At 59.6% G+C, this 27,513-nt stretch overlaps 1 protein-coding gene across 4 annotated transcripts; it reads left to right on the forward strand.

Annotated features, from left to right (window-relative positions):
- Positions 1–2,179: 2,179 nt before the first annotated feature.
- On the forward strand, positions 2,180–22,528 carry LOC111149576 (RAB3A interacting protein like 1). 4 transcript variants are annotated; one of them, XM_022506688.1, is made up of 10 exons: positions 2,180–2,402; positions 13,504–13,756; positions 14,146–14,241; positions 14,338–14,415; positions 14,665–14,883; positions 16,459–16,587; positions 16,683–16,795; positions 18,330–18,429; positions 21,156–21,222; positions 22,040–22,528. In XM_022506688.1, exons 1-10 carry the CDS (start codon positions 2,251–2,253, stop codon positions 22,120–22,122), a joined length of 1,290 nt encoding a protein of 429 aa, XP_022362396.1. In that variant the 5' UTR covers positions 2,180–2,250; the 3' UTR covers positions 22,123–22,528. The 4 variants fall into 4 exon arrangements, with proteins under 4 accessions (XP_022362396.1, XP_022362400.1, XP_022362398.1 ...); XM_022506690.1 differs by lacking the exon at positions 2,180–2,402 and adding an exon at positions 4,914–4,957; XM_022506692.1 differs by lacking the exon at positions 14,665–14,883 and having other exon boundaries at positions 2,251–2,402.
- Positions 22,529–27,513: the final 4,985 nt, after the last annotated feature.

Consider the following 27,513-nt stretch of genomic DNA (forward strand, 5'->3'; position numbering starts at 1 on the left):
CCCAGCTCTCGGGGAGCCCTTGCGCTGTTGTTTTCATGGGAATGGGGGAATGGTGGAGTCCTCCCAAGGAGGGCCAGCGCTGGATCCCTAAGAGGTTCATGGGGCTGAGGACTAAGGCCCACTCCTGGGCTCGCTCCAGGCCTCCCTTCTGGTGCCTGCCCCTGATGGGGAAGATTCAGGTCTGCCTGGCCAGGTGCTGCCAGTGGCCTTGTGAGCATCCTCGTGATGGACTTGGGCCCAGCGCTCTGGCGGCGGGGGAGGGGCTGCGGGAATGCCGCTGAGACAGCAAGCCCGGGAAGTGACTTGGGGAGCCGCTGTTACAGGCTACAGGCGAGCAGTCCCAGGCTGGGCTGCCTCTTGGCTCTGACTCACCGGGTGACCCCAGACTGAGCCTCCAAGGCTTAGTTTCTTCATTTGCAGCAGGAGGGACTTGGGCCTCTTCTGGCTCCGATTTTTCTAAGTCCCAGCCAAGGACAAGGCCCTTATAAGCTCCCCGTGAAGTCCTAGCTCTGCCTAAATGTCCAGAAAGAAGCAGTTTTTTTCTATGCCCTCCCCAGAGCAACTCTGACTTCATTTCCTCCCTTCGGGGACAGGCTGGTGCCTGGCAGCAGGGGGCGGAGGAGTTGGGGAGTTGGTGGGGGAGGACTCGCTCTCATACACTCTGTCATCAGCCCCGCTGAGGTCCTTCCCCTCCTGCCCTGTCGGGGTGATGGGGAGACCCTCCCCCCTTTTCATACTTCCTGTTTTCCATTAATTGTTTCCAGGTGGGCCCAGAGGTTGCCCCGCAGAGGAAGGTAGGGGCAAGGGAGAATTTAGCAGGGTATCAGTGAGGAGCAAAAACAGGAAGGGGGTGGGAGCAGGCCATGGAAAATTCACTGCCAGGAAGGGCCAGGCCAGCATCTGGTTTGCATTAGGCTGAGAGCTTCGGAGCCCAAAGCCTGAGTGGGAGATATTGTTATCCGCGGGGTAGAGCTGGTGGGGTGTGACTTCAAGTCAGGAACTGGCAGCTTCTCCCCCACGGGAAGTCAGAGGCAGACAGGAAAGAAGAGGGAAGAAAGGCAGAGGACATTCTCATTTTGAGTGTGGCAGACCCTTCACCAATGTCACCTGCTGTGACGTTCCCAACTTCACTAGGACAGCTGTTCCCATTTTGCAGATGAGGGAACTGAGTCCCAGAGAGGCGAAGTGACTTGCCTAAGGTCACACAACCAGGGAACAGCAGAACTAGGATTAGATTTCAAGCTAAATGAGACGGGGTGGAATCTTCAAACCATCCTGGTGGGCTGAGGCTAACCATGGCCCAGACAAGGGGGTACTGAGGATTTGGGAGTGCGTGCGGGCCAGCCTCTGCCCACACAGTCACTCGGTTATTGTGGGGGTGTCCCACAGTTCTACTCGTCAAGACACAAGGTGGTCACATGCCTGAGGGCTTCACCCTCAGGAAAGAAATCTATAGGGGAAGGTTTCCTGTTGGAGAGGTCATAAGCAAAGGAGAAATTTATCAGCAGGGGGTAGGATGTGCTGCAGAGGGCATTGTGGGAGGAAAGGGGTGGTATCTGGCATGTCTGCGCAGTAGCAGTTGGCCTGGGGGGGGCCTTAGAGGGTGAGATTCCATATTACGGTCAGGGCAACTGAGGCACAGAGAGACTAACGTGCCCAAAGCCTCATTCCATTCAGTCTGGAATGGGGCTGTAGCCAGCTTGTCTGACATTGGGCCTTTGTGCTTAACTGCTACACGGAATTGTGTCTTTTTGTTAGTGGTTACAAGTTTTAAGGGGATATTGAGGCCAAGCTTGGGATGGGGAGGTGGCAGGCGGGGGGCCTTGCCCAAAGCCACACAACCAGTTGGTGACAGAGCCTGGGCTGGACAGGGCTTTCCACCTTGCTGACCTGGGCTGGGAGGGGACAGGCAGCTCCTCCTTTGAGCCTAGTGGAAGCTGGGGCCTTGGGCATGCAGAGGAAATGTCCCAGGACCCTTCAGCGAGTCTTACCTTTCCCCGGCTTGGAGCCCAGGAAGGAGGGCCCCTGGTGTCTTCTGCTGCCCGCTGAGCCACAGGAGTTAATAATTACGGGGTTTCAGGAGATAGAGGCCTTCTGGGAGGAGCCTTTCTCCCAGGCCACTGCTCCTTAGAGATAGCAAAGGTTAGCTTGAGGCTCAGCCTGGGGTGGGGCTGGGGGGGTGGACGGGGAGAAGGCTCTTGCCACCACCTTCCTGGCAGTCTCCAGAGGGACCCTCAAGCTGGCCCTGGCATGGATGACTCCAAGGAGCACACCAGGTGTCCTGCCCGAGGAGCATGCCCCGTGTTCCTGGCACTGAGCTCGGGGGCTGTCCGCTACGCCCCAACAGTTCTGGACCCTGCACTTGATGGGAACTTGGGAGAGGAGACCTGGGACACAGACAGGTGAGCCAGTGACCTCGGTCATGGTCAGGGAGGGGAGAGGGGGATAGCTTGCCATTTTGTAGGGGCCCTGGGGGAGGAAGGAGGAAGAACCCAGGCTCCTGACAGGGGGGTGGCATGGAACTCGGAGGAATTTCATGAGCCTCCTACAAGGTCAGCGCCACGGGGTGACTCTGATTGTCTATCTTGGTGGTTGGACAGACACAGAGTCTGAGGCTCAGAGAGGGCAAGACAAACATCCTGGGTCACATGGTGAGCGGAGGAGAGAGTGAAGTCAGAATTGGGGCCTGGGTCATCCAGGCTTGCAATTTCCTGTTCCTCATCTGCTTCCAGCCAAGACTCTGTGGTCTGGGCTGCCAGGTGGGGACGGGGATGGTGTGGAGAGGGGTGAAGGGCATTCGTTTGAGTCCCTCCTCACCTGCTGGCCAGGCCCCAGCAGTCTCCTCTTTTTGCCTGGCTGCACACAGCTGCAGTTTCTAGTGAGTTCTCTAGTTTCCGGGCTGTCTTTTCAGAAAACTGGTGTAAGAGGTCACAGTCCCACCACCCCTGGCTGTGTGACATCAAGTAGGTTCCTGAACTTCTCTGAGACCAATCCTTTCAGCTGGGAAGCAGAGAGTACTGGACTGTGGAAGGAGCTAGTGAGGCCTGGCTGTCGAAGGTCATCGGATGTATTGATATATTTTTAGGTAGTAATTTGGGTGTCAGTGCTCCCAGAATGGTAACCCCACATTTATTCTTGGAGGCCTCGCTTAAGTCCACTGGCCCTCCCCTGTCCTGCTAAGAACTCTTCCTCTGGGGCCTTAGCCTGGGCTGATACCACCTTTGCGCCTTATCTCCCACCAGTCTGGGTTACCACGACTTGGACCAGTCTTATCTCCTACCCAGGCTTGTGAAGTCTTGGAGGGTAAGAGCCCTGTCCTGAGCTCCTTTTGTGTCTTCTCCCCCTACTTCTAAATAATGAACAGAGCAAGGGCCAGGAAGACAGCAGTTGCTCGAGACTTATTTGGTGTAGGACCCAAGTCAACAAACATGGCGGGGACATCTGCTTTGGGCCAGACCCTGGATTAGACTGGGGCAGGCAGAGAAACACTGCACGGAGAAGGAGATGGTTTCTGCCCTTGGGAAACCACAGTCTTAGAAACAGTTGCCCTGCAGAGTGAAGGGCACTGGAGGACTGGGCAGAATGATTCTGGTAAGTCAGAAGGGACGTCACAGTGGGCTGCCTAGGTTGTTCACTGCACAACATGCCAGTCAAGGGAGTGAGCGAGCAGGCATGAAATCCAGCCTGTTCTCCACTCACCAAGTTCCATACCTTTTCATGGGCTGAGCCCCTCTAGGAAGGCAGTACCATTTTCTATTTGTGACAAAGACACTGTGCACTTAGTAGAGTGTACCCTGAGTACTGGCCCTAGAAGTGGAGGTCCTTATGAGTATGTCTCCCATCCTGCTGTCTCTCTACCATATTGGTCCCCTGGGATGACAGAGCATGTGTCTGTGCAGTTTGGATCCCCAGCCCTTATATGATCCATGGTTTGTGCTCAGACGGGATGGATAGATGAATGGAAGAAATGTCCCCAGTGAAGACCTGACAAATTCAAGCCTGGGGTCCCAGCTCTGTGGGTCTGGAAGAGTAGTATCCTGAGTTCTGGTACCATCTGGAAGGGAACCACCTCCTTCCTCTCGGCCTCTTAGGCCTCTCTAGAGACAGAGGGCGGGAGCCCCCGTCCTTGGCAAGAGAGAAGAGCTATCCTGTCAGTGGATCCGGCAGCAGGCTGAAGTAGAGGCAAGCAGTCAGGGCTGAGGAACAGTGACAAAGGGGCGGAGGGATGGAGGGACAGGAAGACCAGTGGTCTGGGATTAGGTTTTACAGAGGACCTAAATCCGGACAGGTGTGCTGGTCGGGGTGCACCCCCCCCCCCAACCGCCAGTAGATGCTGGGCCAAGGCAGGGAAGGGATGCGCAGGGAGTGTTCCCAACAAGAGGGGAAGGCCCTTTGCCAGGTGGAACTGGGCTGCGGGTGGGGGAGGGCTGGGGTTGAAGACTCGGACCAAAGGTGGGTCTTCCTTTGGGATGAGCGCTCAAGAGTAAACCCAAGAAAACTTGTTTTGGGGTCTGGCCCCTTTCCCACCCTCGAGGAACCGGCACAGAGCCCGGGGAGCCCAGGGCAGGGGGGTGCGGGCCAGCGGCCGGCTGTGGGCGCCGGGGGCTGTCGGCGGGCTCTGAGCGCTCGGCCGCCAAGGTTCCTGAGCAGTCGTGGCCGAGGGCTCGCGAGGCGCCGCGCCGCGCCGGGGTGCCAGGGAACCAGAGAGGAGTCAGCCGCAGGGCGCCCGGGCCTCGGGCTCCTCCCCCGCTCCGGCCGCCGCACCGTCCCGGGGCGGAGGGGCGGGGCCGGGCACGTGTCCTCGGGCCACCCCCTCGGCCACGTGACCCGCCGGGAAGGGAGGGGGCCGGGGAGGGCTGGGGCCGGTGGGGGCTGCGGGCGGGCCTGACAGGCGGCGGGCGGGGACGCGGCGCGGGGCGGCGCAGGGAGCTCGCGGCGGCGCCGGGATGTGGAGCGGGTAGGTCCGCGCGCGGTCCCCTCACCGCGGCGGCCTCCGGGGCTGTGGGGTGGTGGGTGTCCCCGCCGCGTGTGCACCCGGCCGGCAGCGGAGGGGCGCCCTGCAGCATCGGGACGCGCGAGCTAACTCGCTGCGGAGGTGGAAGGACGCCCCGCGGGGAGGGGTCGGGGGTGCTCTCTTGGGTGCGGAGTGTGAAGGGTGGGCGGGGGACCTTCCCGGCGTGCGGGCGCCAACTCCTGGCTCATCTGGAGCGCGAGTGAGAAGGGGGCGGGCGGAGTGGGGGTGGCTTGCAAGCCGGAATAAGTGTGGGGTACGCACCTGGAGGAGTACCCCCCGCCCCAGCCCAAGCCTGGATGAACCCTTGGAAAGCAGTGTAATTGGAAAAGGGGGCTGGGTCTCTGCCAAGGTCGCTAGTTAGTTGATGAACCTCCATCTGGGGCTTGTGGATCAGCCGGCTCAGAGGTGTGCGGTAGGACCTCCCTGCAGCCTGAAGGAGGGCAGCACCGCCCCAGGTCCTGGTTTAGTGGCCTCAGTCCCTATTACCGATTATTGGCTCTCAGGGGTGATCCCCGTTCCTTGGCCAACGTGGTGTGGGTCCCCTGCCCTGTTCATGCAGGAAGGCTGTGGTCTTCTCAGGGACTTGGGCAAACACTTCCTCTTCCCCATGGCCTGGAAAGGCCAGGTCCTGGAAGAGCTGTGGCCAGAGTGGGGTGGGTTGTGTTCCTGTAAAGAACTGGGCCAGCTGGGGGGTGGGGGGAGTCCCAGGACGGGGCTCTTTCCCAGCCAGAGCTGGGGAGTGAGGGCAGGCCTGCTGGAGGGAGGAGGTGGTGCCGGCTGGCTGGAGAGGTTCCTGATGCCTGCTGGATCCTCTTGACTCCATGACCCCTAGCAAAGCTTGGGCTGAGATGCTAGCGAGTAGTGGGGCTTTGTCCCCAGCAGGGGGTGCTGAGAGAAAGGGCTCCAGGTAGGGGTGAGGTGTGGAGAGGCATGCCACTTAAAGGGTGAAAGGTGAAGCAGAGCGTGTTCTTTGAAAAAGTCCTCCCCCACCCCTGAAGAAGACAGTTCAGGGAGAAAGTGGTTGTGTGGGACCTGATGGGGTTAACACAGTCTTGCGTGGGGTTAACTGTTTAACGGGCAGCCCAGTCTGGAAGAAGCTTGTGACCCCGTGTGTTGGGGGTCACCCAGGTGAAATAGTCATTGAGTTGCTGTGTGATCTTGAGAGTATGTCCTCACTTCTCTGGGTCTCTGGGTGAAATGAGTAGGTTGGGGTGGGAGGGGTTGGGGGCTGATCCATGCCCTGAGTGCCCTTCCCCAGAGGCATCCAGGTTGGGGCCAAACAAACAGGGCTGGGAGCCCAGTAGGTCCACTTTAAGAACAGGGTAAAAAAGACTCAGGGTCCTGGAGAAGACTCCCCTCCCCCCACCCCAGTCCAGCCTCCCGGCCATATTCCCAAGAGCCTTCTGGATGAACCAGGCTGCCAAGTTGACCCCCACATGATCCTCAGTATGACTCATTTCTTTTCTTTCTTTCTTTTTTTTTTTTAGGATTTTATTTTTTTATTTGAGAGAAAGAGAGAGCTAGCATAAACAGCGGGGAGGGGCAGAGGGAGAGAGAGAGAAGCAGACTTCCTGCTGGGCAGGGAGCTGGATGCGAGGATCCCATGATGATCCCAGGGGACCCTGGGACCATGACCTGAGCCAACGGCAGACACTTAATCGACTAACCCACCCAGGCGCCCCTATAACTCACTTCCTGTATGTACATTTAGATCCCTAGGCCCTAACCTAACCCCAGGGCCTAGCCAGGTATAGAGCACCTAGTAGGCGCTTTATAAATGCAGATGGAACGCATGAGGGGCAGAAGGAGGAGCTGGACACCTGGGAGTGAGAGGCCGACTTTTGGGGTTACCTTGAGCACTGCATTTTTGTGGATTTCCCCCAATCAGATATTAGAGGCAGGGATTGAAGGATCAGGGGCCAAGCTGCCAACATCCACTGGGCGCCTCAAATCCTAGGAGCTCACCCAGACTCCAGCAGGAGCCCAAGGGACCCTGCTTGGGGTCCTACTTGTCCATGTAAGTCTAACTGAGTTGCTTAGGCTTCTGGCCCCCAGGGACTCGGACAGTCTGGGTAGGTGCATATTTGGTCCTTCATTCTAGAGTATGAGGAGTCTGGGATCAGGGGTCAGTGGCCCTGGCTAAGCTGTCAGTGTCTCTGGGGCTTCCTTCCTCACCTTCCTTCCTTATCTGTAGGTGAGGGATGGTTGCCGCTAATGGTTAGGCCCTGGTGCCGGTTCACCCCACCTTGGCCGTGGACCCAAGGCTGCTCCCCTGGGGTGGGTGGCAGTGGCAGGACTCTGCAGCAGGAGCTCAGGTGGGCCCTCTTCCTTGGGACTTCTTGTGCAGGAGCCCTGAATGCTGAACTCAGAGGCAGTTCCCCCCAAATTGGGATGCTCCCCTCCCCATCACCCAGAGCTTCTCATGTCCATAGTCTTGGATGCCAGGCCTGCTCTGAGAGGGGGTGAGGGCCACTTCTTGGGTCTCTGCAGCTAACACAGTGCTAGGTACTTGGGACTTGGTCAGCAAAAGCCAGAAATTGAGTTCTGGGCTAGTTTTCTCCCCTGGTCTCCATTTCCCTCTCTGATAGTCGGGGCTAATCATTACCTATCTCTAGAGAGAGCCAGGCTGGATGGACTGCTCAGGAATGAAATGAGATTCCCCTACCCTCCCAGGGATGGAGGACTGCATCTTTGGAATGAGCGGGATGCTGGGGAGCCCTGGGCTGCAGACGGGCTGCGTGATCTTGAGCAGATCACTTAACTGCTCTGAGTTCTGAGGGACTTGGATTTTCAAGCTCCTGCCTGTTGGGCCTAAGTCACAGGGGTTCATAGGCTCAGACTTCATCTGGAGTATGGAAGGAAGGTGGGCCTCCTGCCTGGGAAACATTTGCGCACCTCTCCCAGCATTTGCGCACCTCTCTTCCTGGAAGCCCTCCTTGATCTAACTATCTATCCTACCCTAACTATCTATCAGACCCTCATGAGAATCCTGCTTGTCCTAGACTCTCCCCACTCTGCCCCAGATTTGTGCCCAACAGGGTGGTGGTCGGCAGGGGGCTCAGGGACGGTGTGGCTCAAATCTGTGTGGTCGTGCAGATTAGGTGGGTCGGGGCTGATGGGGTGCCCAGCACATGAGAGATGCTTGCTCTGTATGTGCTGGATTTTCGAGAGGTTGGGCCCTTCTAGGACTGAGCAGGTGGCTGTGAGGCAGGTGCTGTATGTGCAGAGTGAGCTCCTACGTTCCCAGGCCTGGTGCTGGCTCTCCGTGGAGACCCAGGGCTGGGCTGGGCTTGGCTGGGGCTCCCACAAGTAGTAGCTTGCTCAGCCCTGTCCACCTGATTCAGGTGTTCTAGCCTCCCTGCCTTCCATCCTGCGGCCAGGTCCCCCTTGCTGGAGTGGTCCAGATTTACCTGCTGCCACCGCACCGCCCCAACCCCAGGGTCCTACTCTGCCCGCTAGCCTGATGTTCTGTTCCCATGTGTGACATATAGGACACCGTTGTCCCATTCTAGAACTCTCCTTCCCAGCCCTGGGGTGGCTGCTCCTCGGCCCTCCAGCTGGCTCTGTGGTCCTAGGCTCCTCTGTTACTCCTCCCCCAGTGCTCCCTCAGACTGCAGCTGTTCCCTCCGGGCCCCGGTACCTCCCCTCAGCCACCTAGAGACCTGTATAGGACATGCCACTTCCCAGACGCTTCAGCTACCCCCTCTCCCTTCCCCGACAGACCCCCTCCCAGTTCCCTGTTCCCATGGCAGGCACCATTTCATTATGTTAGTTAATTACTGTAGTTTTGTTGCTTTTTTTTTTTTCCCCCATCACCCTCTCCAGCCCCCAGTTCCTGCCATGATTCCCCCGATTCCCCCCTCAGAGTCTTTTGTGTGTCTCTCGCTTCCGCACATCCCTCCCGAGCCCAGGACCTGCCTGGCTTATGCAACAGCCTTGGATGGAACCCCCACCATCCCCACCCCGCCCCCCCCTCAGGCACTGGCTCAAACTTCCTCAAACCCCATCTGCGTCTTGCCTCACTTCTCCAAAACCACCATTCATCCCTTTCCTCCCGTCTGGATTTCTCCAGATGACAGGTCACATGATGCAGTAGTGCCGGGACTCTGGGTTCTGTTCCCACCCTGCCTCTTTGCTGCGTGTTCCGGTCAGGTCACCATCCCTCTCTGAACACCAGGTGCCTCATTGTCTGGACCTGCTCGGGGGGAGCATATCCCTGCAGCGACATTGTGAGGGTTCAGAGGTGAAGTCGTAGCCCCTCTCTGTCCTCTCCGCCTGGCTGGGCTTGTAGGAGCCGATGCGGGAAACCTTTGCTGGGACTCCTTGGGGCCCCTGGACAGGAGGAGTCCCTTGGCTGTCAGCCTCAGGGCTTACCGGAATGCCTGTGCGTGCAGGGCCGTAAATCTGAACGGGGCTCCTGTGCCATGGCACTGCCCCATAGACCAGATCAGTGACAGCCACCCTGTTGGCCCCGGGCAGAGGGTGAGTGCTCCCAGTGTGCCCTCCCAGCCTCTCCCCACTCCACCCCATTTCAGAGCTTCCCTAACTAGTTCCTTCCGTCTTCTCTAATGAACCCATCATGCCCATTGAGTTCAAAGAGGTGACCTGGGTGCTGGCCACCGGACCAGTGGAGAGAGATTGAAGGGCAGAGAGACTCATGGCAGGTGGGTGGGCTGGAGATGGAAAGAGTATGCCGGATCCTGGTCAGGCCCTTCTGGCCCAGTGGGGATTACTGGGACCATTGGATCCAGGGGTCCTCATTCTCAGCTTGCCTTTTTTTGTGGATGGGGACAAAAGCCCTGCTGGCCCTTCTAGGGCAGGATTGGGGGGTGAGTATTGTGGTTGCTGCTCCCCGCCCCCCATGTGTGTTTCCTGGGGAAGTGACCCAGTGGGGCCTTTCCTGTCTAAACTGTCGTGGGCTCTAGACAGCAGAGCCTGCTTCAGGATGGGGGATGTTGGGTGCTCCCACTTTCCTCTGACCTTGACTCTTACTGTCTCCTGCCTCTAATCTCTTCCCAGTGGCCGTGGGTCCTGTAATGGGCCCTCCCTGGAGCATATTCTGGACTCTGGACTCTGTTTCTGCAGGGAATGGGGGCTGAAAAGGCTTGGGCTGAGGGCCGTGGACCTGGACTGAGGGGTGGGGAGGGGGTGCGGGGCAGAAGAACTGAAGTAGTAGCCCATGCTCATCCAAGCAGGGAGTTCCCCAGCCCCGCGGGCATTCACATCCAGGTTTTCCAGCCCCTGATCTGGGATGCTGAGTATGTGAAAATAGAGGGTTCTGGCTTGGGCTGGACCTATGGGGCCGGGGGTCCCTCCTTTCTCTGAAATTTCTGAGTTGCCTCACAGCTCTGAAGCATGAGGGGAGGGCCTACAGATTCAAACTTCCCTCCCAGTACAGGGAGACCCCATCTTTCCTGAACCCCTGGCCCAGGCGTTGGGCAGTTGGTAATGTCCGTGCAGTCCTTCTCTTCCCACGCTTTCTGCCATCAGGATTTTCAAGTTGGGATTTTACACTGGGGAGGGGATGTGGGGAGGCCATCATTTCCTCTGGCTGCAAAATTGGGCTCATCCTTCCCAGCAGTGGGCTGAAGTGAGAGCCTGTTGGGAAAATGATGGAGGATGGTCTGGCCGTAACCCCAGCCATGACCTTGGGACCAACAGGAGAGTTAGTGACCACTCTGGTGGTCTTCATGGGAGGGGCTGGAGGTCTTTTTCTCCTCAGCGGGGGCACGAGTGATGTCTGGGGTGGTCCTTACAGAGGAAAAGACACCAGGGCTGGGTGTCTAAAACCTGGGATCCTGCCCTATGTCCCGTGCCATCCCTGCTGGTCGCTCCCCTCCTTGGCCCACAGTTCTTGTTCGTCCTGTTGAAGCAGGCAGTCCCTGGGTTGGGGTCCGCTGCTGCTGGCTAGCCCAAGTGACAAGGGCCATCCTCTCTCACCCGAGGAAATGGCCCTGGGCCCCAGGCCTCCAGATTCTCAGCCAGAAGACCTCCCTGGGCCTGTGGTTTGGGCTGCAGGACCCAGAGCCTGGGCAGGCACGGCAGTGTGGCTGTAGACGGCCCCGTCTTTCCCAGGTGCTGGATCCCGTGACTTCCTCACCTGGTTCTTAGTCCACCTCCTCCAGGCTTTTACTCCCGTCCCACAGGTGGTTTCAGAGAATTGCAGTGACATTCCCTGGGTCTGGTGTGGACCCCAGCTCAGAGCCTGGTGTGGACCCTGGCCCGGCCCGACTCTGGCCTCTGCTCTCAGCCTCAGCTCCCCCCAGCCCCGGCCTGCCCTCCTGGGGGGCAGTTTCTGGGCTGGAGCAGAATCTTAGAAGTCAGTCGGGCCAGAATTGGGTCAGATTTCCCTGCTGCCGCCAAGGAGGAGTCTCCTGAGCCCGCCTGAGCCTCGCAGCCCTGGGTCCTGAAGCAGATGCCCTGACTGTGCCTTCATACCGCCCCCTACTGGCCAGGGAGGCACTTTGGGCCTGGACTGTAGAAGTCCCTGCTGTCTGGCCAGCAGCGCCTCTGAGCAGCCCTGTGAGCCTGGGCCCGTTCTGCTCTTCTCTGAGACCCCATCCCTTGTCTGTAGGACGGGGACTGTCCCATGAATGCTGCTGAGAGCTGTAAATGAGAAGACAGGCACACAGCAACCCAGGGGGCTTCTGGCCCAGGGTGAGGCCCCCAGGAGCAGACCCCAGCCCAGTGCTGCCATACCACTGCCACAGCCCCTGCTCACGCCTTTGGGACCCCTTGCCAAGGAGGACCACCCCCCCCCCCCACACACACACAAAGGTATTAGGAAGGATCCCTGTCCGGCATAGTCACTGTTGATGGAGTGATAGATGTGTTTTCCTACTTTATCTGACAGAGCCCCGGGTCCCTGCCAGGCAGGACCCAGCCAAGCAACCATGAGGCCACACTCTGTGCCGGTCCCAAAGCAGAAGGCAGGCCGGGCTGGGTGCAGGCATGGGGCCACGTGAAGAAGGGTTGGGAATAGGCTCGTTGCTAGGGGTCCCCTGGGTCCCCAGCAACTTTGTGCTACCTGGAAAGAACCGGAGCTCAGGGGCTGCTTGGTGACTGTCTCAGAGTCCAGATGACAGGGAGGAGGGACCGATCCCCAGTCTTGCCTTTCACGCTTGTGCCTGAGTTAGCCTGAGTCCCATGACCCCTTGGCCCTGGCTTTCCTCCCTCCTGTGTGGGCCCCGGGAGCCCCCTCCCCTCCGCTTCCCCACCCCCTCATCACGGCCCCGAAGCTGCTGGCTCAGGGGCCCGCCAGTTTCTGCTGAGTGAGCGAGTCCGGAGGTGCTGTCTTGGCACAAACCGATGCTGGGCCCCGAGCCCTCTCCCTTCCTGCCTCCCTCCCTCCACAGGGTCTCTTGCAGGGTGGAGGGTGTGGATGGATGGGGGGGCACGGAGGCTGCTGGCCACAGCACTACCTCTAGGGTCTTTGACTTCAGGGAGAGAAGGGTCCTGAGGCCCAGAGATGGGTGTTTGCCTGAGGTCGTCACAGGGCAGAGCAGCGGAGAGCCGGGACTGTCCCCCACAAGGCTCAGGGAGCAGGAAGACAGTCTGCCTTGCCTGGGCTGTGTGGCAGAATCTTCCTTCCTCAGCTCTGTGGGTCCTGGCTGGGTCCTTCCTCTCCTGCCCACCGGAGTGGGATACAATTTGCATAAAATTTCCGTTAACAGTAGCCAAGAAGGCTGTTCCCATTTAAGTGCCTCCTGTGTGCAGAGGGTTTTTTTCTTTAAATTTTATTTTTTATTAACATATAATGTATTATTAGCCCCAGGGGTACAGGTCTGTGAATCGTCAGGCTTATACACTTCACAGCACTCACCATAGCACATACTCTCCACAAAGTCCATAACCCAATCACCCGTGTGCAGAGGTTTTTGTTTTAAGATTTTATTTATTTATTTGAGAAAGAGTCCCCTGCTAAGAGCACAAGTGAGGGGAGGGGCCAAAGGAGAGGGAGAAGCAAGTCCACCCCACTGAGCAGGGAGCTAGACTGGGGGCTGGATCCCTAGACCCCGGGATCAGGGTCTGAGCCCACGGCAGACGGTTATGACTGAGCCACCCAGGTGCCCCCTGTGTGCTAAGGTTTTATGCACATCAGATCCACTGGGTGACCCCAGAAGTAGGGCCCAGAAGACTGTCCCCACTTTGTAGAAATGGAGTCTCAGATTCTCAGCACTGACGCATTTACAGTCTCCTGCTGGACAAACCCGAACTGAGCGCCTACTGTATACCAGGCCCAGCCCTAGGCTCTAGGCCTGAGAGGGTGGTTGTCAGTGAGGAGGGCGCCCTGACCTGGCCCCCAGGAGACCCCGCGTTTGGTCCCTCTGTCTGCGGGACAGCCCAGTGACAGCCTCATGGGTAGTGTACATGTTTTACAGATGGGCCCAGACCAAGCCCCGAGTGGCAGGCATGTGGCTCAGGGTCGGTCCCTCGGCTCAGTTCTGGGTCTCCGGACCCCCACCTTGGACTTGCTGTTTGCCCTGCAGCCAGCCCCACCCAGATGAGGGCCACCCGCCGCCCCTCGAAGCTGTCCCAGTCCCCTGGAAGAGCGTGGGCCCCTGCAGAAGCCACAGGGAGTCCCCAGGAGGCCTGGCGGAGAGCCCTGGAGGGGAGGAGGCCCAAGGTGAGGAGGGCCCCGCGGCCGCCCAGCTGGACGTGTTGCGCCTGCGAAGCTCTTCCATGGAGATCCGGGAGAAGGGCTCCGAGTTCCTGAAGGACGAGCTGCACAAAGCCCAGAAGGTGGGGCTCCGAGGGAGGCGGGGACAAGGGGCCCCCCTGGAGGGGGCCATGGGCTCTCCCTGAGCACCCGCACGGAGGCCGTGCCGAGCATGAGGGCAGCACAGAGGAGAAACCAGTTCTGGTGACTTCTGAAGGATTTCCAGCCGTTGGACTGCTCTGACGGCCCGTTCTGAGCTCTCAGAGAGGCTGACGGAGGCTGACGGTTGGGGTTTCGACATCGCTCTGCAGCCAAGTGGGAAACGCATCTAAGCTGTAGAGTGACAGAGGAAGGGAGGCTGGGGCTCAGAGGCCCGCGGAAGAGGACCCTGGCAGTGGAGCCCGATTGGTGGGCCTGGGTCCCCTCCCACCCCGCATGCCAGGCTGACAGCCGCCCTCCCTGGACCCCGCAGGAGCTGAAGCTGAAGGACGAGGAGTGCGAGCGGCTGTCCAAGGTGCGGGAGCAGCTGGAACAGGAGCTGGAGGAGCTGACTGCCAGCCTGTTCGAGGTACCGCGGCCGGCCCGCCGGGGGGCGGGTGGGGAACGGGCCCGCTGGCCGCGCGCTGGCCCCTCACCGCTCACGCACAGCCTGCCTTCTTCCCAGGAAGCCCACAAGATGGTGCGGGAAGCCAATATGAAGCAGGCGGCGTCGGAAAAGCAGCTGAAGGAGGCGCGGGGCAAGGTGAGGCCTGGCCAGCTCCCAGACAGGTGCATCTCACAGACCCCTGGCATATGGCGAGCTTCAGTTTCCCCATCTGTAAGATGGGTGTCTCAGTCCCCACCTCAAAGGCTGTTCCAGGGGTAATGGGGCAGGGGGGTTAGGTCCTAGTCACCACTGGGACAGGCCATCCTGAGTCGGGGTGGCCGGCAGCTGGCAGCCGCGGTGACATTAGCCCTGGACTGGGCTTGACGGCCACCTCTTCCCGGCCAGATCGACATGCTGCAGGCGGAGGTGACCGCCTTGAAGACGCTGGTCCTCACGTCCACACCAGCCTCCCCCAACCGCGAGCTTCACCCGCAGCTGCTCAGCCCCAGCAAGGCCGGACCCCGCAAGGGCCACTTACGTCATAAGAGCACCAGCAGCACCCTCTGCCCTACTGTGTGCCCCGCGGCTGGACACACCATCACCCCGGACAAGGAGGGCAAAGAGGTGAGGGGTCACAGGCGGCCAGCAGACACAGGCGACAGGCAGTGTCCGGCATCAGCACGCCATGGGGCCCCATAGGGAGACCTGACGCCTTGCAGTGTGACCTGGAGCCTGTCCTGCCATCTCTGGGCCTCGGTGTCTTCTGTCTGAGAGGGCTGGGCAGCCTTTTTGTGATACGAGGTTTGGCCCTCAGGCTCTGGGTGCAGTGCGGGTAGCCCCTCACATCTCCCATGAGGGCCTGCTAGCCCGTCCACACCCCGCCAAGCTGTAGGTGGTATTCTGGGCACCTGAGGCTGGCCTGGGGCCTGAGGGCCTTGCCTGGGCTGGGGGAAGAAGGGGGAGTTCTTCGGGAAGACTCCTTCCCTGGACCTAGGGAGGCCACTGCTGGGCCTCTGGGGACAGGTTGCTCGGGCCCTACGTGTCCGCAGCCCTGAGGTCCAGTTCGTGATATCCCTGGACTCGAGGGTCCTCAGCACCTTCTGGCGAGGGTACCTAGACAGGCAGAGCCTTTGGGAGCTGTCCCTGCGCCCCCCAGCCTCAGCTGGGGTCTTTGGTCCAGGCTGGGCAGTGGTGTCCTTGGCCATGGGTTCCTGGACATGTGAAGGCCCCTGCCAGAGCCTCACCTTCCTCACATAAGTAGGGCCTCCTGGGGCCATGGGAACTGACAAGCCCAGGTGTCAGGAGCTCAGCTCTGGGCCGCACCCAGCATGCCCTACAAGGGCCACGTGGGACTCGGGGTCCTGTGGTCTCTGACACCAAGGCATCCCCCAGCTCCATCCTGCCCCCTGTCTCTGGGGTTTCCAGGGAGGGGATGCCAAGCAGGCCTTGCCCCCACTTCCGAGTTCTCAGCTTCTGACCGTAACACTAACATCTCCTTCCTCCCGTCTGTCTCTGTGCACCTGTCTGTCTGCCCCGTCCCTCCCAGCCCGGGCTGCCCCCCCTCCTCTCCCTGCTCCTCTGCGTGGTCCCCAGCAAAGCTGTTCACCTCACCTACGAGCCGGCCTGGCAGCTCCTGCCTGGGGAGCCGCCTGCGGCCCCCACCTCCACTACCTCTCTCTCCTTTTCCCGACAGGTAATGGCTGGGGAGAGGGGCCGCCCCTCTGCCCCTACCACGCCCGGCCTCACTCACACCGCATGCGCCCAGGGTGACCAGTCCGTCATCTCCACCCCCTCCACCGCAGTTGGTGGCCCCATGTGTGTTCTCTCTGTGTGCATGTGTCTGTGTGCGGCGGGGGGACCTGCGGGGCCCATCTTCAGCTTTTCCTCCTCCAGGAGGCAGAGGGTCTTCGGGACGAGGCCCTGGACCCAAGTGTGTGACCCTGTAGAGCCAGGAAGCTAAAAGCACACCTAGCTATGGAAGTTTGGGTTCTGAGCCCCTGGGGGCAAAGGGAAGGAGGCACTTCTTCCTTAGAGCTCTGCTGCCCTGCTTGGGCCCCTGGGGACAGACCCGCTGGCAGGCCTGCCCTTCAACCTCCCTGGTCCCCACCTCCTTCGGCTCCACCTGTCCCTGCCACGGGGGGCGGGGGGGCCCCCCTCCAGCGCCTTGACTGGCCCCCTCTGGCTCACCCTCCCCCACAGGTGGACACCACCCTGTTCGCAGAGTTCCAGGCCTGGCGGGAATCACCCACCCTGGACAAGACCTGCCCCTTCCTCGAAAGGGTGTACCGGGAGGACGTGGGCCCCTGTCTGGACTTCACCATGCAGGAGGTGCGGTGGGGCGGAGGGCGGCCGGCCCCGGGGCCCAGCCCTGCAGCCCGAGGCCTGCCGCTCATGGCCTGGCCTGCTGCCCTGCTTTGTCGCAGCTCTCGGCGCTGGTCCGGGCCGCCGTGGAGGACAACACGCTCACCATTGAGCCCGTGGCTGCGCAGACACCGCCCACGGTGAAGGTGGCCATGGTTGAGTGTGGCAGCACCAAGTAAGCTTAGCGCCCTTCACCCTCTGCTGCCTGCTTGAGAAGGCCACGCCTAGCCTCGTGCTCTGCCCGGGGGTAACCAGGGACTGAGCCTCAGCCTGTCTCCGGGGGTCCTGGGGTGGGACCCAGGGCGGGAGTGTGGCGCACAGGCCTGGCTGGGGAGGAGCGCAGAGGCACGCTGGCCTCAGGCAGGGCAAGGAGGCAAGGTTGGCACAAATTCCTGCCTCTAGTCATAGATTCCCATCCCCCACCTCCAGGCCCTCCCGGGAGTCTCCCTCTTCCTGGCTGGCCTGCCAGGCATCCCTCTCCCACCCCCACCCTCTCTCCCACAGTGGGTTCTGGGCCCAACTGCCATGTAAATGATGTCGGCTCTTCACTCTCCTTGTGCTGATAAATAACCAGGCTGCCCTTGGCTTCTCGTCCTTCCTGTGGCTCAGCTGCCATCGAGCAGGGCTCGCAGCAGAACCAGATAGCCAGGGTAGAGCAGGGGGCAGAGGCGGGGAGCCCTTGCCCTCGGCAGCCCAGGGTTCGACCTGCCAGGGAAGCCCCACAGGGCGAGCCTCGTCACATAGGGGCACCTTTAAGCCAGGTTTTGAAGGACGAACAGCAGTTTGCCAAGTAGGGAAGGGCCCTTCAGGCAGAGGGAATAAAAGGAGTGAAGATACGCGAAGCCAGGGTGTTAATGGAAACATCACGGGGTTTCTGAGCAGAGCGATGGGGTGGGGAGGGAGATAGGGCTGAGACTGCAAAGTGTTCGAGGTCAGAGTGTAAAGGGTCTTGGATGAAGTTTGGGCTTTGACTCACTAGGCCAGCATTTCATAGTCATCAATAGATGTCTCCTAAAAAGAGGGCTGCCAGGTCCAGTCAGAGTCACAGTAAACGTGGAGGCAACAAAGGCACTGATAAGTCCCGCAGCCCAGGTGCCTACTTGACCTTCCTCTGCTCAAGAGTCTCCATAATGGTTTCCTGGGCAGTAGGAAAGGAGTGGGGAAAGATGATGGGCTAGATGTGGGCTTTGGAGGAGACCCTGGCTGTAAGGTGGAGAAGGGGAGAGGGGAGGCAAGGGGCTGGTTGGAGGAGCTGAGGGGATTCAAGCCAAAAGCCCTGCTGGCACGACCTAGCCCGAGGACCTGGTGACCAAGTGGAGGAGACAGTGGACTCCTGTTTAGTTGGGGAGGATGGGACTGAGTCTGAGGGCCCCAGTAAAGTAGGGGGTGTTTTGAGGGGCTGCAGTGAGTGGAGCTTTGGTATACCTTACATGAAGTGCACTGAGCTCTCCTGCCCCCTAGGGGCAAGGTGAGGGGTTCAGGGGTGAGATCCAACATAGGTCAAAGGTCTCTCCCAGGGACTTCTGAGGCTGCTGCCTCCTTCCCTGGCTCCTGGGAAAGCTGGGGTTCAGGGAGAGGATGCCAGGCCCCACCCCCAGATCCGTTTGCCTCTCCCTTCCTTGGTGCATCCTTCTGCCTGCCATCCTCCCTGCGTGAGCTGGGTGGGTGAGCTCCCGCCAGCCACCACAGCCCCCTCTGCTTTCCCCTAGTACCTGTGCCCTGAGCGGGCTGGCTCGTGCCTGTCGCCACCGAATCCGGCTTGGGGACTCTGAGAGCCACTACTACATCTCGCCATCCTCCCGGGCCAGGGTGAGTCATCCAGTGGGAGGGTCTTGGGCTTCCTAGGGGCACCCTGGGCTGGGACTCAGGGTGATCTGCAGAACAGGGCACAGGCTCAGAGAGGTGCAGAGACTGACTAAGGCCACACAGCCAAGACTGGTGAGTTAGTCTGTCATTACTACAGAACCAATTACCATAAACTTAGTGGCTTAAAACCACCTCCTTTTATTATTATGGTCTCCCTGGGGCGAGAGTCAGCACAGCTTAGCTGGGTGTCTAGCTCAGGGGCTGCAGTCAAGGAATAGGCTGGCTGCCTCCTTTCTGGAAATAGTGGTCCTCTTCTGAGGTCCCATGGCTGTTGGCAGGACCCAGTCCCTCAGGCTGGGGGCAGGGAGGACTGAGGTGCCTCTTTGCTTGCCGAAACCTAATCATGGGAGTGACATTAGGATTCAGGTTTAAATTCCAGGCTCCTGCCTCCCAGCTCAGGCTCTGGCCCCAGACTTTTGAGAAGGTGCTGAGTTCTCTCTGTTACTCGAGCCTGACCGTAGTGGAGGGTGCCATGAGGCCTCTGGGAATCCCAGCTCCCATCCTCACCTGCCAAGTGGCCCAGGCTGGGTTAGGGGACCTCACCAAGCTGGGGGATAAAGGAGAGAACCATCTCTTGTCCTTGACCTATTAGAGGCTGTTCAAAGGGATTGACGTGGGCAGATGGCCCCGTTGCTGGGCAGCTTGTCTGGGCCCAACGAGCTTCCACAGGGTGCCAAGCATGTCATCCGAGTGCATCCCACAGCAGTGAGCTGAGCTTCGTTTGCTGATGGAGTCTGTGCCGTAGAAAGAAGGGGCATGACCTGGACCTGGGGCCTCCCCATTCTGAGCCTGGTCCTCCTTCCCTGCAGCCTCCGCCCTGCATCTCTGTGCCCAGAGCCCTTTCCAGTGGCCTTTTTTTGGATCCCCACCAGGACTCCATAGAAGGAGCCTCGCCAGCCATTCTGTGCCTGGCAAAACCATATCCATAGATGTAAAAACTAAAAAAAACACTATAGAACTTTGTTTCTTCCAGGCCTGTGTGTCTCTGCCTTGGGCAGAATTGGGATGGGAGATGAAACAGTGTGAAATCTTAGGAAAGAGTCCCCACCTCGGAGAGACCAAGGCATGTGGCATCCGTAGGGAAAAGAGGTTTCCATCCCCGAAGCATAGCCCTGGGGAGAGAACCCCACTGCTCCCAGCCCCTCCTTGCTCACCAGCCTGCGGTGGGGGCCCACTGGCTGCTGGGAAACTCCGTGGCCGGGCACACAGGCCTCTCCAGTACCAATCTCTGCCCCACCTCCTATAGCCCCTCCTGAGCCACATGGGCTAGGTCCCCTGACTGGGGCGCCCCTCTCTCACGCTGGCCTGGGCCACCAAGCTTCTCCACATGCTTTGTCCTCCTGGCAAGGACTTCTGTGTGTTTGAGGGTCCCCTCCCTGTAACTCTGGACCCCCTGGGCCCCCACACACTTGGCATCCCTCCCCTGGAACCCTGGGCATTGAGTAGGTACAGTTTGGCCACAGCTGCTGGCCACCTTCTGTCCTGTCTCCGGTTGGGTTCCCTAAAAGCTGAGCCTGAGATGAGGATTTTACACCATTCTTAGGAGGAGTGAGGGAAGTAGAATGCCGGGATGAGGAAGTGGAAGAGGGCATAGCCTCGGCTGGAGTCTGCCTGCAGCCTGATCCTTGGGACCTCTGCAGCCCAGGGGGAGTTCTGCCCGGAGGCAAGGGACTGGCCTTTTTTACACCAGTCATTGGCTGTGGTGTGCCAGGTTAGGGGGTACAGAGGGGCACCCATGAGCTCTTAGTGGCCGACACTCTCAGCCGTGGGGAGAAGGGCGCCAGCAGCACCCTTTCTTGCAGTAGGAGAGTCTTTGTGGAAGGGCCCTCATCTGAGCCGACTTAGGGTCTGCGGTGCCCAGTACAGGGCCTGGCAGGGAGCAGGCCTCAGGCCAGGTGAGGGGCTTCAGGCCTGGGGATGCAGGGCAGCCCCGGTGAGCAGCTTCTGATCCCCCTGCCTATCCTGGCATTACCAGGAGCACCAGGCCAAGGCCTGGCGGCCAGGTCCTTGAGCTCCTGGAGCAGGCAGGTCCCTCAGGATGAGCGTGAATTCTACCACAGGCCTCCTGGTTTCACCTTCCAGTTCAGCCACTTACTGTCTTCGTGGCCTCTATAATTGTGGTCCAGTAGCTTTGTTCTTAGTCTCTCTGTTTTCCCCGTGTGTAAAATGGGGACGATAAACATGTCTGCCTCACGGGATGCTTGTGCTAGGTGAAATGTTAGTTGCTGCTGTGTTTTTTTTTTTTTTATTGGGAGGAGTACTAATACCGCTGTTTGTAATTAAATTTTATTTATGTATTTTTTAAAAGACTTGATTGACTTACTTGAAAGAGGGAGAGAGAGAAAGAGAGCACAGGAGCGGGGGGAGGGGCAGACGGAAGGGAAGAAGCAGACTCTCCCGCTGAGCAGGGAGCCCGATTCGGGGCACGATCCTGGGACCCCGAGGCTATGAGTGAGCTGAAGGCAGACGCTTAACCAACCGAGCCACCCAGGCACCCAAGTAGTAAAATTTTAGAGCCCAGCCCTGTTCAGCTCAGAGAGCATTATCTGGCTCTGATGGGATGTGGGGTTTCCCGCTCTGGTCTCTGGTCTGCCCTGGCTTTGCCGGGGGGGGGGGGGGCCCCTTTTGTGAAGGCTGGCGGGTCACAGCCTCCCTGCTTCTGCCCCCAGATCACCGCGGTGTGCAACTTCTTCACTTATATCCGCTATATCCAGCAAGGCCTGGTGCGGCAGGAAGGTGAGCGCCCCCTGGTGGCCGGCGGTGCTAGCCCATGGGAGGGAGCGGGCGGGCCTGCAGCGGTGTTGTGGTGGACCTAGGTGCTTTGTAGCCCAGACAGAGGACAGAGGGGAGGACTCTGCCAGCCTCTGCCAGGTCCCGCTGCCTTCTCCCACCCAGAAACTTCTCCCAGGCCCCTAAGGGGACTGCTCCCTGTTAACAGCCTGGCATTGGAAGCCCTCCACGATGGGGTGGGTGTCCCTTGTAGATCTCCTCCTCCCCGCTGGGGGTACACCTCATAGTCATTTAACACCAGCTGCTGTCTCCCACTTCACCCTTGCCCGCCCGGCAGGTCCTCCATCCACCTGTTGTCCCCTCTGCCCCTGTTCTGCAAGGCCTAGCGTCCTGCTTCTCCACCAGACTTGCCCGTTTGGAGTCTGAGCCTCTCTTCCCCAGCTCAGGCGTCAAGGCCTTGGAGGGGACCTCGGACTGACCCCGTGGCTCTGCTGACCACTCAGGGTCTCCGAGCCCCTGGGGAGACAGGGTTGGGAAGCGTATGGAGCCCAGCAAATGCATGGCGGTGTGTTTGTGCACGTTGGTGTCGAGCCGTGGCCGTGGCCCCCAGCGTGGCGGGGTAGGGTGTGTTCAGCACTCAAGTGTGCAAGGCTTCCGTGTGGAGCCTTAGAGAAGTCAGGGCACCACTGAGGTCATCTCTGCTGGGGGACTGGGGAGCCCTGGGTGCCTGCCAGCTGCCCTGCCCAAAGCCAGGGGAGAGGGGCCAGGCCATCTGCTCGAGGGGACCCTGACCCTGAGCTGTCCATCTTCTTTCCACCTGCAGCCGAGCCGATGTTTTGGGAGATCATGAGGCTGCGGAAGGAGATGTCGCTGGCCAAGCTCGGCTTCTTCCCCCAGGAGGCCTAGGGCATGGTCCAGGGCCTAGAGGGGGGCTCTGAGCAGCAGCTGACACCTGCCTGGGAAGACAGGGTGCTGGAGCCGGCCCTGAGCCAGAAGCTGAACCAGATGGACGAATGGCCAGGCCGTGGACGCCTTGCTGAGCTAGTCCCAGACCTTCATCCCGGGACAGACAGGACCTCGTGAGTGGACCCTTGTCTTCACAGACACCAGGAGACTTTCAAGAAAGCACCAAAGACCAAGGAGCTTGGACCTATACTTGGGCTCAGCCCTTGGGCGGGGGCATCTGGGGCAGGCCTGGGAGCTGCTGCTTGCAGGTGCCTTGTTGCTGCCACGTCCTCAGAAAGGGGCCTGACACCCACCTGGGTGGCCTGACCTCCAGGGTATTCCTGCCCAACCCCCCCCCCCCACCCCCTCCAAGCCCACCTCTGGTCCCACCAGCACCCCCTGGTGGCCACCCCTCACCTATTCCCGGGCAGCCTCCCTGGACTGGCCCCAGAGGGCCCCCTGCTTCCAGCATCTGTGGGGGTGGTGGGGCCCCAAGGGGCTGTCAGGGACTTGCACACCAACCTGTATCTGCTTGAGAACTGTCCCCAAACTGTTCTTAAGATGGATCAGGGTCCCTCCTCCTTGCACTTGACCTCCCCTCTCCCCTCATCTGAGCCCCGTGCTCCAGGAGGCCCTGCCCCCACCACCACTGGAAGGATTAGTATATTTTTCTCCCAAAGTAAAACACAGACAGGGCCTCAGGATACCCGTGTCTGTGTTCGGCCGTGGGTGGCCATCTAGATGACGGGGGCCGCGGCCACCAAGCCCGGCACACAGGACCAGGGTAGGGTGGGCAGGACCCAGGCCCCCTTCCTCACCCCTCAAAGCCCACTGGGGATCGGGATCCAACCTGGACACATCCCTCACCACAGCTGATTTCCTCCTTTGAATGGAATGTAACACGATCTCTATTTAATAAAGAAAGGCTTTGTTGGTCGAGGCTGGGCAGCCACGCGCCTTCACTCCTGTGCCCTGGGGTTCGGGCCAAGGCTTGGGCAGCTGAAGGAATGAAACCAAATCCTTCCCCAGCCAGCCCTCGTGCTTGGGATTAGGCCCAAATCCTGCAGGGATTGCTGTGGGGAGCACCCCTCGAGGCCTTTCCGGCGGTCCTCGGGGATGTGGGTTAGCAGGGCTGAGCCTGGCTTCCTCTCCCCTGTGGAGGGGCCCACTGAGGGGGGAGCAGCAGTGCTGAGCCTGCCTCTCACACTGTTTTGGGGGCACCTTGGGCAGATCCCCTTCCGGTCTCCCTGTGTCCATCTAACGGGAGGTTGGAGTTCAGAGTCAAAACCAGGAGGCCTCCTGGCAAGTGCCGGATGGTGGCAGGATTTACTGGCGATGTCTGCCAGCGGCACGGGCAGGGACAGATGTGGTGGCTCTGGCCCGGGCCTGCTCACCAACAGATTCTTAGTAAGGGCCAGGAGTCCCGTGGTGGACCTAGGGTGGTATCTTGTGGTGCCAGATCCCTTCCCCACCTGTAGGGCTGTGGGTCAAAGCCCGTGGGGGTCTCGGGGAGGAGGGGAGCATAGCAACTTCTGAGTCAATGTGTCCTGGGGCTGGTGAGGGGGTCCCTACTGGCCTGAGGCCTCAGGCTGACTGTGGACCGGCCAGGCCTCTGTCAAGGCCACTCAACCCTATCCCTCCCTCCAGCCAGTAGCTTTTTTGCTCTTGGTCTACTGCCTCACAGATTCCCCTTCTCTTCCCCCACTGCCTCTCCTCCTCCTCCCCCTCCCCCTCCCATCCGTGACTAGAATTCCCTCCCTCTCCCGCCTCTCAGATACCCACTGGTCAGGTCTCTGACGGACGTCCACCCTCGTCCCCCGGGTGCTGTGTGGAGCACAGAAATCAGTGAGGGGGGTCAGGGGAGGACGTGTGTGGCCACATTACACAGGGTTACCCCAACATCCTCTCCTACATACCTGCCTCTTTCTGCCCTTCCCTTTGTCAGTCCTGGGTCAGCTGGGGGAGAAAGAGCATGAAGGCCTGGGCCTCGAAGCTTCCCTGCCTCTGGATGAGCCACCCCCAGGGCTGAGGAGACAGCAGGCCGTGTTTCAGGAGCCAGGACAGAACGTCCCACAGCCCAGACTTGTTCGTGCTGCCCCCGGGAAAGGATTGCTTGTCAGGCCTGTGGGGCTATGGTGGGCACACAACAGTGGAGATACTCGGGTGAGGTGTTTGTCAGGGACCCAGGGACACACGATCTGGCTTCAGGACCTCCCAAAGGTGGCTGATACCTGAGCACCGCCATTGGCCCCAGGGCCTTTAAACAAGCCATGCCCTTGAAGCGAACCAATGCACTTAAACCTCAGAGCCATTCTGTTTCCCCATTGTGCAGCTCTATGCCCCGAGGCACTGAGAGGTCACATGGGCTAGGATGGGAATGCAGGATCCCAGCTCCAGAGCCCGCATCTAGGACCCCTTCTACTGAACACCGGGCTTGGGCCTGACATGGGATTAGGCCCTTCCCTGTTTTTCAGAGATGTAGAAACGGAGTCTCAGGCGGAGGCCGAGCTGGATTTTCCTTACGTCTGTTCCCCACATTTTTACCCACTTCTATCTGCCCTCACTGCCATTCTTCAGGCTTCTGGGGGTAGCGGGCTGGGGGGGCTCTCTGGAGGGAAGGGCTCAGGGCTTTGGCTCTCGGAGTTGGGAGAGCAGGGTTAACTGACATCAGCAAGACAGGGGTTGGTCCTCTTAAGTGAATTTTCTAGATGACTAAGTGCTGCGGGCATATGTGGTCACCTCTTAAGGGCTGGCAACAACCACGGCCACGAGCCCAAGCCCTCGAGGGGGCTTTCCACTGTGCCCTGCCATGTCGTGTTTTCCCATCTGCAAAGTGCATCCTGATGGGATGTTGCTGGGACTGGGTACCTGGGCAACAGCTAGGCTCCTGACGGGGCCTCAGTTTGCCCCTCTGTGAGTTGGGAAGATTAGACCACATGCCCTTTGCAGCCCCTCCCCCACCCCTTTTCCATTTATCTTATTGGGGTAAAAAGCACAATTTAGCATCTGAACTTCCTGCCATGGTCTGTATGAGCCACGCTTTCTTTACCCACCCATCCCCTGCTGGACACGCGTGCTGCTTCCACCTGTGGCCTAGCGTGGACGATGCCACGACAGACACGGGAGTGTGGTGATTTCTTCGAGGCCCTGCTCTCAATCCCTTCGGATATTCACCGAGAGGTGGGTTTGCCGGGTGACAGGCCACCGTTCTGTCTTCAGTTTTCTGAGGAAAACTCCAGACCGTCTTCCGTGGAGGGTGTGCCATCTTACGGTCCTGCCAGCAGCGCACTCTGGTTCCTGTTTCACCACATCCTCGCCCACACGTGTCACGTGGGTGTTTCTGGATCACTGCCATCCTAATGGCCGTGGGGTGATCGCTCACCGTGGTTTCGAGGTGCATTTTTCCAATGCCTAATGCCCTCGAGCATCCTTTCATTTGCTTCTTGGCCACTTCCAAGCAGCTGCTTTGTACCAAGGGGCACTTTGGGGAGCCCTGCCACGCGCCGCAGTGATGCCTCTGGGGAGGGACTGTCGTGGCTGGTCAGGCCACCGCTCTTCTGTCATTCTGTGGCCCCGGGCCCCCTCACATGGTGAAGAGCTGTGTCCAGGGCCTAATAACCAAGCCCATCGTGTGGTGAGCTTTAACTCAAAGCCAAGTCATAAAACTCGCAGAAACCAGGCCTGGGCTTTAGGGGTGCTCCTTCTGGTAGGCCCAGAACTTTCTTCTTGCTGCACCTCTGCCTCTTGCCTGAGCCTTGCTGGCCTGCACAAGCATCACTCGGCTCCACGACCTTGGCTAGTGGCTCCATGGGGGGTGGAGACTTGAGTGGGTCCCACGAGAGGCCTGCGTGTCAGCTCACAGTCCCGGGAGAAGCTCTGGGCCAGGGGCCAGATGCGGGTTGGAGGGGCTCAACCCCAAGCAGGCACCCTCCCTGCAAAATGCTCCAGCTGCCCAGACCACCCTCTCCTGCCTTTTGGTTAGCTCTCCCCTCCCCCTGCCTAAGGCTGAAGCCTGGCGGGGACCCAATGGCAGCTCAGGAATGTCAAGTGGAGCCTCTCCCTTTCCAAGTGGTCCCAGTGCCCTGACAGGGAGGGGGCGGGGAGGGGGATAATAGAGTCTCAGGTTCTCCCAGGGCCCCTGATTTTAGGAGAGTTGCAAGGTCCACTGGGTTGAAGCCTGGAGGGGTAAAGCCACCTATGGAAGTCCTCAAGGCCTGCAGAGAAATCGTGTGAGCAGCTGTTGGTTTCACTCCAAGAAAGAGACACACAGTTCAGGCCTTACAGGAACATAACAACAGACGGCAGGAGAACTCAGCCATCGCTCTCTCCTTGCCAGGGTTGAGTGCCTGGAGGCATGGCTCTGTGGCCCCAAGCCCTGTCCTTGCTTTACCTCCTGGGGGGCCCTGTGCAGGCCTTCATCAGCTGGGGCAGGTGGAGGTTCCGACCCACTCCACTCCCCCAGCCACCTTGCACGTGGTTGAGAACCAGGTCAGGGCCCAGGAAGGTGGCAGGGGTGAGCATCTGAACACTGAGGGCTACTAAAGCTGGGGTGGAGGCCACGCCCATTGTGCAGGGGCTGGAGATTGGGGCAGGAGGTTCAGTTCCGGTAAGAGCCTACCCTCTCTATCTTTGTGCTCACCTGTGGACATGGTGGCAGCTGGGTTATCTGCAGTCACCGCCCACCTCAGCCACCAGCCACACACACCTATACTGCCTGCCTCCAACATGCTCAGGGAGGGGGTTCAAGGGCACCTCAGTGATCAGGCAGCCCAGGGCCATGGTGACAGCAAGGCCTTACCGGTTGTCCTGGCAACCGAATAGAAGTCTCTTGGTACCAAGGAGAATCCAGAGGCCACTTCAACCTTTCTTGGCACCCCAGCCCTCCTGCCCCACAAACACTGGCTTTAATGATTTCCTACAAATTGTTAAACCAAGATAAAAGGTTAGCACATCAGAGAAACATACTCAGTGTTCTCCAAGTGCATTCCCAGAACCAGCCCAGCAGCAATCTCCCCTGCGAACCTGTTCCAAGCACAGTTCTCCGCCCCCAAACCAGCCCAGCTGAATCCCACCCTGGGGGTGAGGGCAGCGCTCCTGCCTCAACAGGCTCCCCGGCCATGCTGCTGGGCTCACCTGCAGCCCCGCAGCAGAACCTTGGCCTGACTGCACTCCACATCATTTGTGAGCGCTTCGCTTCTAGGAACAGGTGTCTTTATCTCAAAACACACAAAAAGTAGTTTGGGGAGCACCTTATACTCTCAAAAGGACTTGAATTTATTTAGGTAAAAGTGGGGGAGGGTGCTGTACCAGGCAAGCCACCCAACCGGGCAGCCAGAGGACGACAGCTGCCCG

Source organism: Enhydra lutris, unplaced genomic scaffold (assembly GCF_002288905.1).
Source record: "Enhydra lutris kenyoni isolate GAN:26980312 unplaced genomic scaffold, ASM228890v2 scaffoldscaffold22, whole genome shotgun sequence".
Classification (NCBI taxonomy): Eukaryota; Metazoa; Chordata; class Mammalia; order Carnivora; family Mustelidae; genus Enhydra; species Enhydra lutris.